The sequence below is a fragment of the Eptatretus burgeri genome, chromosome 10 (assembly GCF_056783735.1).
Source record: "Eptatretus burgeri isolate ZD-2024b chromosome 10, Ebu_testis_v1, whole genome shotgun sequence".
Lineage (NCBI taxonomy): Eukaryota > Metazoa > Chordata > Myxini > Myxiniformes > Myxinidae > Eptatretus > Eptatretus burgeri.
The window spans coordinates 90,491,492-90,501,491 of NC_140970.1; the positions used below are offsets into that span (position 1 = coordinate 90,491,492).

General features: G+C 46.0%; 1 protein-coding gene across 4 annotated transcripts in view; it reads left to right on the forward strand.

Moving 5' to 3' along the window:
* Nucleotides 1-10,000, forward strand: part of LOC147019086 (endothelin-converting enzyme 1-like) — an 88,661-nt gene that overhangs the window by 76,661 nt on the left and 2,000 nt on the right. For all 4 annotated transcript variants that reach the window (XM_085899333.1, XM_085899335.1, XM_085899334.1 and 1 more), the window contains 4 exons: nt 1,036-1,146; nt 3,100-3,167; nt 5,042-5,232; nt 6,720-6,815. In XM_085899333.1, coding sequence (XP_085755459.1) covers nt 1,036-1,146; nt 3,100-3,167; nt 5,042-5,232; nt 6,720-6,815 — 466 coding nt within the window. The remainder of the gene's footprint in view (nt 1-1,035; nt 1,147-3,099; nt 3,168-5,041; nt 5,233-6,719; nt 6,816-10,000) is intronic.

Here is a 10,000-nt window from a genome sequence, read left to right on the forward strand (position 1 = left end):
TGTACACCAAACAGAGCAAGGGTCCACTCTTCCACGATATCTCAAGTAGGATTGGTACTCCACCACACAGCATCGGATCCTCAATGTAATCGTCATGGGCCATCTTCATTCACAAGTTAGTTGCATGAAGGTTTCTCCACCCTGACCACCCCCCTCTACCGCCCCCCATACAAAGGGAGACTGACAAAAATCAAAGATGGTGCTAACAGTGAGAATGCTTCTGCATCAGAAACTGAGCTTTATCGAGAGGGCCTCAGACAATGGATTAATTGCTCGGTGCCAAAGGGTAAAGTTGACTTGTTCACTATCGGTGATCAAGTCAACTTTACCAAGTCTTATCCTGCCGTTATTTCCTTAGTCCTTCTTCATCCCAGCAATCTTCCCAGCCATGCTTTCACATACCCACATACAGAGCACTTCCAACTCCTGCATGACACGTGATACTTTACACACAGTTAGTAATGTGAAAAATAAATGTCATTAGCCATTTGGTGCACCTGCTTAGCATTCGAATTTATTAATTCAAGACCTTGCATTCAGATTTGAGTTATTTGATGTTTTTTTTTTTTTTGAGAGAGAGAGAGAGAGAGACAGAGAGACAGACAGACGAACATTTGTGGAGCATACGGTAATAAGTGGAGTTTAGGGCCTTGGAGGGGGACCGGGGGGGGGTGGCTTTGTTCAAAATTTGTCATATTTGTGTGTATAATAACTAGCTGTCCCATGATCGGAGATTTTTCAAAATTGGTTCACTTGTTTGGCATTTTCATTGGAACACAGCTTGTCTTGTCCTTCATCATCCCAGGGTCCACACTATGATGCTGGAATATCAGGGTCAAATCCCATATTTGGTGTCAGTTTGTGTCAGTTTCTTGTAATTCATGAAAAAGTACATCGATATCTCTTCATGGCCTTCTGCTCCATGTAATAAATTTACAAACTCCTCCATGAGCCCTGCATCATCGGAAAAGATTTTTCATTTTGTTTTTGAGACAAGATCAAAATTAATTTGTTTCCTTGTGCGATCGCCCTCAGGTGGAACATGACTCCAACCACGGTTAACGCCTACTATTCCTCAACCAGCAACAACATAGTGTTTCCTGCCGGCATCCTGCAACCACCATTTTTCAGCAGTGGCTTTCCTCAGTATGTTGTGCACACCATGTTGGATCCATCCTCGCTCATCGTTTTTTGCTCATCCAACCCCTCCCCCCCCCACACACTTATTCCGAATGGATTGTTGTAGTATAGTTATTGTTTTAGAATAAAACTCTCATAGGGAAATGGCACACTTACTGTTTACGGAAGGAGGCGACCGATTTGCATCCACAGTACATGGGCGACACCTTCAAATGCAGGACCGATTCAAGCCAGTGGACCGGTGTTGCGTGAAAAGCAGGACTTCTCCGCCTTGTCAAAAGACCATGGGGGTGGTGCTTTTGGGGTTATGCCATCAGAGCACTATAAAACTCTCCAGTGACGTCACAAGAAGTTAAAGAGGATAACATGGCATCGTCAAGAAAAATAAATATTGCAGTGACAAAAGTGGCTTATAATTAAACAAGCCGGTAGGCGACATGGGTGGTCGCTACATAATTGCATACTAGTCATACGGTTTTTGACGGATCGGGCTGAATTTTTTTGACAAAGAGGTTGATTTATAGTGCGCATAAAAGCCTGGAAGCCCATTTTTTATTTTCGAAAAAATAAATGTTTTATGATTTTTCAAACATTTCAAAGTCCCGTTGCTAGACAACGGTGGTGTCCATAGCAACGGTGCTCAAAAGCATAGAACTAGATCCTGGTATGAATCTACCTGTCAAGTTTCATCAAAATCGGTTGACTCCTCTGGCCTCCAGAGTTGTCCATGACATACAAACAAACAAACAAAAAAATGACGGTAAATAGACACCCGATTTTTGAAGGACTGCCATTTGAAAAATAAAACCTAAACCAAAAATCGGCTCGAGTAAAATTTTCTAAATATCTTGAAGTGTTTAATTCCCCAGTCAGGTTTCTCCACATTCAAAACTGTAAGACAAGTATTGAAAATACCGTACGTGGTTTTTCGGCCACTGCATAGCAACGGATGGTTGCTTAGGCCTAAGTCACATTTGCTCAACGGCGAGGATACGGCGGCCGTACGCCCTCTGAATTGACAGAAACGTGCGGCGGCCGCAGAGTTTCTGCGGTGGCATCAGGGTGGCCTTACACCGTTTGGCTATCTTTTACAGGCCATAGGGGTCGCCGTGGAATTATAACGCGGAGTTATAACTTTTTTTCATTTCTACGTTCGCCGTAGCAATTCGACAAGCCGAAAAAAAAAAAAACTGGTAAAAAAAAAAAAAAAAAAAAATGAACCCACTCGTTACCGTCCGTCTGGCCGCACGTTCGCCTTAGGGCCCTCCTGCGGTCGTTTTGCAGGCACCTTGAGGCTGCCTTGAAAATTATATGGCCGCCGCAGGGCCCCCTTAAGGTCACCGTGCGACATCAAATCAAAGACCGTACAGCAACCCCATGTTTTCGGTCTCCACAATTTCTAAATACGCCGTGCGGCTCCCCGAAAAATAAAAACATATGTGACTGCGACATTGTGTGACCGGGGAAATACTGCGGTCGCCGTATAATTGCTTGTGGCCGTAGATTTTGGAGACCCCATGGCCGCCGTGGTAAATGTGACTTAGGCCTTAGCAACGAAACTCAAACGCGCACACTCCCAGCCCATATGGCACCTTTTCGCCAAGTTTCATCGAAATCGGTTTGCTGGTTTGTGTTGTGGAGCATCACGTTGCAGACACACACACACACACACACACACACACACACACACACACACACACACACACACACCCCAACAACAAGGGTACTCTAGCGACCACTCAATATGAACAATGACGTTAATGAGACATTCAACTTTGTGCATGCTGGGTAAGAGCCCTGTGACCCTGGGGAGCTGTAAATGCAGACCTTTACTCATGGAGAAGGGATACAATTGGAGTATTGAATAAATATGATCATAAACAAGTCAGGTAGACTGCACTGTGCAGGTATCTTTTATGTGGTGGGAGTGTGTGACCATCTGATGCGTTTTTGTCCCAGATCGTTAAACTTTGGTGGCATCGGGATGATCATGGGTCATGAGCTGACCCATGCCTTTGATGATAAAGGTAAGACTTTGTTTGATTATCTACTCTATATCTCTTGTCGCTTTTGTGCAGTGCACTCAAAAGATTAATTATTTAACCTGCTGATGCATTTCTCATTGTGTCTCGTCGTATGCTATCTCATCAGCTTCACAATGCATCTCCTTCCTTTTAGAAATAGTTTCCATGAGGTGATTGTGGCCAATGCTTCTTCATCTGCTGGTTGGATGATTGCTTGTGTCAGGATTATATTATGGTTGAGTCGCAATTGTGAAATGGTGCCCTTTCATAATACCCGTCCCAAATTACTTACTTTGAGGGTATTAAGATTGAACCACAATTTGTGGATTGGCATCACGTGCAGACCAGACGAAGCAGGTCAGGCAGATTGTCCATCCCATGAAAGTCTTTGATGTGCGGGCTAGGTATTTACAAACAGTCTGATAGCAGCATGGCAATTTACCGAAGACGAGTCTCAGAAGCTGAGAATCCAAATGCTTAATACTGCTGTCTTCAGCCGGATTTGAACCCATCACTGAGATGTCGATTTCCAGTTCCAGTGTCCTCAAACCTCGGACTGCTACCATACCTCCAATCGGCAGTGTGCAAAGCCAGAGCTATGTTTCCACATTTCCATCACACTTTCCACCAAAGCCATTATTATTAAGTGTTTAACTCCGGCAACCCGTGGTCTCCTTAAACTTCCTTTGTAGCTCAAAGTAGATTGTTAGTAATTTGGCCATTTTGCTCTTCCCAAAGGGATTACTTGATGTAGAAAAATAGTTTTATGCCTCCGCTGACGAAGTCACTGAAGGAATTATGTTTTCTGGTTGTCCATCCGTCCGTAGTAATTTATTTTTTCTCTCTGAAACCGCTTATCCAATTGACGCAAATTTTTCACCGAAGGTGCGACTGACTACTTATGTGTAATTTTTTCATGATAATTATGATGTCATTGATCACGTAACCATGTTGGGAAAAAAGAAAAACTATGGACCGCTGCATCTCCAAAACCGCTCCATGGAAGAAAATTTGAAACTTGGCACATGTCAAGTACTCCCCATGGGAAATAACTGTGATTTTGTTTTTGATGATGTCACAGGTGGCTCTGTTATGACGTCAGAATTCCACATGTCGAATGCTTTATCCGATCAGTTTGAAAAAAATTTGAGGGTCATTTTGGGCGAAGTTGTCTGGGGGAAAAAATTGATGATGTCATCGGTCACATGGTTCAGCAGCCTTTCAAATTTTTTTTTTTTTTTTAAACATAAAAGCCTTCAAAAATCCCCTTGTCCAAAACAGCTGAACAGGCCGAGGCAAAAACTTTACAGGTTTGATCGCATATCCAAGTGGAACAAAAAGTTCTCAACCTATGACATCATAGGTCACATGGTTTGGCAGCTATGATTTTTTTAGAAGAATAACCTTTAAAAATCTTCTCCAGAACAGCTTGACAGATCGAGTGGAAACTTCACCCACATGTTCCCCAAGCCTTGGGGATATCAGAATGTTCATGAATAATTAATAGGTCACATGGTCTTGCAGCCATATTGGATTCATCGAAAACCTTAAAAATAAAAAAAAGAGGTATGAAAGAGTGAAGGTGAGCAGTGATTCTTGATTTTGTTAGTTTTACCAGATGGGGGGGGACGACATATCGCAGACAGATGGGGGGGGGGGCGAGACCGGAGAGGAGACCATAGAAGACAGAAAGACCACCGACCTGTCTGCGGTGAGAGAGTGAGACCCAAAGACTCAGCCTCACCACGGGAGACACCAATGATCCTTTATTTAATACTTTAAATTTGGGTTCAGGGATATAAATTAAACTTGGTACAAGTATGTTTTAAAATTTATAGCAACATCTCAGTTTCTGTTTTGTGTCTTTAATTCGCCAGGTCGACAGTACAATGCTGAGGGAAACCTCGAGCCATGGTGGAGTAATAGCAGTGTGCAAGCATTTTGGAAGCGTACTGCCTGTGTGCAGAGACAATATGGCACATTCGCTGTGAATGGAGAACAGCTGGATGGACGTCAGACCCTTGGAGAGAACATTGCAGACAATAATGGCCTAAACTCGGCTTTTCGGGTGAGGGTCCAGTGTGGAAGCTTTATCCACTAATAATAATTGTCATAACCTGGGATCTTCCAGATCCAGCTATTTTGATGTACATCCTTACCCAGCATGAGGAACGGGTAAATGTGGAAGGGAACACCGCATGTAGATGGAACAAATGGAGAAATAAATAAAACATTGAGTTTTACATAAGATGGAGGGAGACATCTTCGTCATCTTGTGCCAACCTCAGAACTTTGGCAAATAACACACAGAAGAACAAAGGTGTCTGCCAAGAATACTTTGGCCAGAATGTGTGGCTCGTGCTGAGGTTGCCTTTTAGCTCTCTTGGTGTAAGCAACCACAGAATTTTCAGACAAATTCCGTGTACCTTCACCACACACGAGACTGCGTCGTGCCACAGTATATCGAGTTTGAGTTCAATCCATGGAACACAAACTGGACGTTTGGCATGCTTGAGCTGCAGTTTTGATCATTCAGACGAGTTGATCGGTGGTGATCTATTATACTTGGCCTGTCAGTGTTAATCAGTAAAAGAAGGTTTAGTGAGTAGAGGCAAAGCTAATACAGTATATGCAAAAGGCAAGGAGGAGGTGGCTTTAAAAATGGGGGGGGGGGGACATTTGCATGTATAATATGTAGATGACCACCAATGGCTGAATAATATAATTATGTGGACTGATAACTTGTTGGCTGACAAGATGGCCAAGACATAGAGGTATGCACACTTGCCTCTGAGCTATCTAGTCTGGATATACCTACTTACATCGACAACCCCAACCAAGAAACTTCTTCAGCAGAACTTCTTTGTATAGAACATGGTACATCCTTCCTATAATTCACGGATCGGTGTGTGTTTGTTTGTTTATCGCGCTCCTCCTCCTGCAGTTCTTGGCTGATTACACCCAGACTTGCTACATCAGATCAGCATGACCCCATTTAGTGCAAAAAGGGAAGTTTTATCTTTTCCGATGGTCATGGGAGGGGGGGGGGGCGCGAGTGCGCAAATTCTCTATGTAAATGCGTATCGTGTAGTACCGCTCCAGGTGGGAGAGGATACCATTTACAAGTCCCCACTATTTACAGTAGCAGTACAGTATTCCTGTCTCCACATTTTCCAGAGCAGTGATGTGTTTTGAATTAAAATCAGTAGGAATGTTTTTGCTTCAGACACGTAACCCGGGTTTTTAAGTTTTTTTTTTTTTTTTTTTTTTAATTTCGGAAGAGATTGAGGCAGCTGTCAGTTGCCTATACACCACTCAAATAAAGGTATGCATCAGAAGAACATGCTGCCTGCTTGGCACAAGATCGCCCGTAGGGTGGGTACTCTGCTAACGAGAAGTTGAGATGTTTTCTCCGGAGGAAACTTCATAAAGCTTGGTATGTTAATTTTTGATCAAGAGCATTTTGGATATCGTATCAAAGTCGTGTTAAAAAAATCGTGAAACTCATTTCATTGGAGCCATTCACAATTCTGTTCTCAAAATGGTTCATTTCAGGCTTACGAGGAATGGCTGAAGAAGAACGGGGAGGAACAGACTTTGCCTGGACTGGATTTCACCAACCGCCAACTTTTCTTCCTTAGTTTTGCACAGGTGAGCATTGAAGCACACAAAACAATTTTTTTTTTTACCAGACTCGACAACTGCAACCATCAGCAGTCGTTCCACGGGTTTAGAAGTCAAAGCAGGACCATCCAGTGAACAAACGGTTTCCACATAGAATAAAGGTCAGGTCAGGTAAGGGATCATGTGCCGGAGCAGCGCGTCGCTGCTCTACTTTCCGCCGGTACTCCAGGGGCCTCTGTCTGGCCATCCCCCAGACAGATGCCAGGCCCATCCCCTTGAGATAATGATCAACCCGTTGTAACGAGGAACGTGATAGCCCCATTGGCCTCCTCCACTCACGAGGCTCCCTCGCTGAGATAATCTGGTGAGCAGGATTAGCATCAGGAAAACGAGTCACATGTCCACACAGCCGCAGCTGACGCACACGGACTATGCAGGAAACAAATCTCACTTGAGTCTCTCTCTCAGCAACCGCTCATTGGACACAAAGTCTGACCAGCAATAGCCAAGGATTCTCCGAAGAGACCTGGTACCAAAGGAATTAAGTCTCTGTCTCACACCCCAAGAGCAAGACTCGAAGCACCAAGGACCTGCAGACTCAGACTTTCGTCCTCCCGCACAGGTACCGGCAGCGCCAAACCCGATAATGCAGTGAATCCATGACTCCCCAGGCCCGACCCAGACGTCTGTTGACCTCTGGCTCACAGCCAGCAGAGACATGAATATTACTGCCAAGGTAAGTGAATTTCTCCATGACCTCAACATCCTCGCCACAAACAGGTACAGACAGGAAAGCAGCATCCAAGATGTCATTGAAAGCCTGGATCTTAGTTTCGACCCAGGAAACCCGTAATCCCAGCGGCTCCGACTCCTCATTCGGCACCTCGAGGGCCCCCAAAAGGATATCCAGTCTGCGCAAAGATGACTGCATAATCTGCGAAATCAAGGTCAGAGATCTCGACATTCCCAAACGATGCACCGCAGCTTGATCTCTCTGACAACCTCCCCAGAATCCAGTCCATACAAGTGCTACAAAGTGTGGGGCCCAGTACACACCCCTGACGAACTCCAGTAACAACTGGAAATAAGTCAGAGATGGTACCACCACATCTCACAGCACTCTCAGTACCAGAGTAGAGTTCAGACATCAGATCAATCAGTTTTGGTGGCAACCCACGAAGACCAAGAATCCTCCAGAGGGCATCCCGATTCACTGATTCAAACGCTTTACAGAGATCAACATAAGCTGCAAGCAGCCCCTGCCGAAACTCTCGTCTGTGTTCGGTGAGGACCCGAAAAGCAAGGATATGGTGAATCGTTGACCTCTTTGGTGTAAAGCCGAAATGCTCTGGACGCTGGTGCTCAAGCAGATGGTGGCGAACCTTATCAAGAATTATCGGAGCAACGACCTTGCCCGGCACTGAGAGCAGCGTCACCCCTCGGTAGTTGTTGCAGTCTTGGCGATCACCCTTCCCTTTCCAGAGAGGGACAAGAAGGCTCTCTTCCAATCAGTTGGGATGATGCCTGTGTTCCAGGCAGAGCACAGAACTCCATGTAACAACATGAGTGCAGCATTTCCACCAGCCTTGAGAAGTTCAACATGGATACCACAGATCCCTGGAGCTTTACCCCATTTCAACCGGTTCACTGCAGCCTGTGTTTCCACAAACTAAGGTAGACCACAGTTGACTGGAGGGTCAGCAACAGGGATAGTAACACCCCTGACATCCAACTCGATAGCTGGTGGATCAGGCTGGTACAGCCGCTCAAAGTAACCAGCCCAGCGGGCCTTCACTTCAGACTCCTCTGTCAAGAGCCCACCACTCTCTGCTCTCACTGCAGTGCTTCGAGGGATGGGCTTGGACGAACGCGATGTGTGAATTCCCCTGTAAGCAGGATGAGAATCACTTGACCACAGATGACGCTCTACCCCCTCACAGATTCCTCGCACATCGGCCTCCTTGTCTACCCTTAGCACACGGAAAGTTTTACGCCTCAGCTCCCGGAACAGCTCAGCTCTGCCATTCAGCCTGGCCCTGCCACTCTGAGCAATGGTATCCTGTGTCCCTCAAGACAAAATTCTTCTTCGCCCTCCGGTGCGTTCCAAGACATCGACCGGCAACATCAAGGATGGTGGTCTTGAAGGCACTCCACAACTCTTCAGGACCACCAAATCTCCACTCAGCCTGTTCGCAAACTCCTCAGCTACCCTCTCATCCTTGAGCTTGTCAACATTCAGCCGAGGCCGGGATGGTACCATTCTCCTGGATTTAAGGTGCAACTTAAGAGTTGCTACAACAAGCCTGTGGTCAGTGTTGAGGAACTGAGCACTCCGGTAGACCCTGCAGTTCTGGATCATCCTCCAGCGACCATCAATGAGCACATGGTCAATCTCCTTTGCCACACCGCCAGCATTGGAATACCAAGTCCAGAGATGAGCTTGTGGGGGCTGAAACCATGAACCAGCCATCCGAAGTCCATAACTTCTTGCAAAGTCAAGGAACTTAGTGCTATTCAGGTTCAGCGTTCTTGACCCATGGGGACAAACATATGTCTCATAACCATCCCTATCAGTTCCAGTCGAAGCAATGAAATCCCCCAAGACTCGAAGTGTATCTCGGCTGGGGAACTGACCAACCACAGATTCGAGCGCGGCGTAGAATGGGTCCTTCACGGTGAGATCCATCGCCTCAGTTGCAGCATATACAGAGACCAGGGAAATGACACCCAAGGAGTGACGAATCCTTCATCTCATAATACGCTCATTGACTGGTGTTACCTCAATTATCTTTGGGGTCAGCTTATTCGACACAGCTGCAGCAACTCCTTGAGTATGGTAACCATCAGAGCGACCAGACCAATAGTAGGTGTAACCACCCACCATGATCTCGCTGCAATCCGGTGTCCGAACCTCAGAGAGAGCTGCAATCCCGATGTCCAAACGCTTGAGCTCAGATGATAACAGAGACAGTTGATCATCCTCTCTTAGGGATAGGACATTCCAGGAACCCACCCGAAGGGACCGCCTCAGGTTAACCCAAGGAGACTGCCGTCTGGTGGACGGCACCTCAGCACCACTCCGACACACTCTCTCGCAATCTGACCCGGGAATGGTACCCCGTGGTTTCCCTCCTATCATAAAAGATTGGGGGTCCCGAAGGCTTTGCCCCAATCCCGTCATCCGGTGAGCTTCCCTGTGAAGGAAAGCTGCA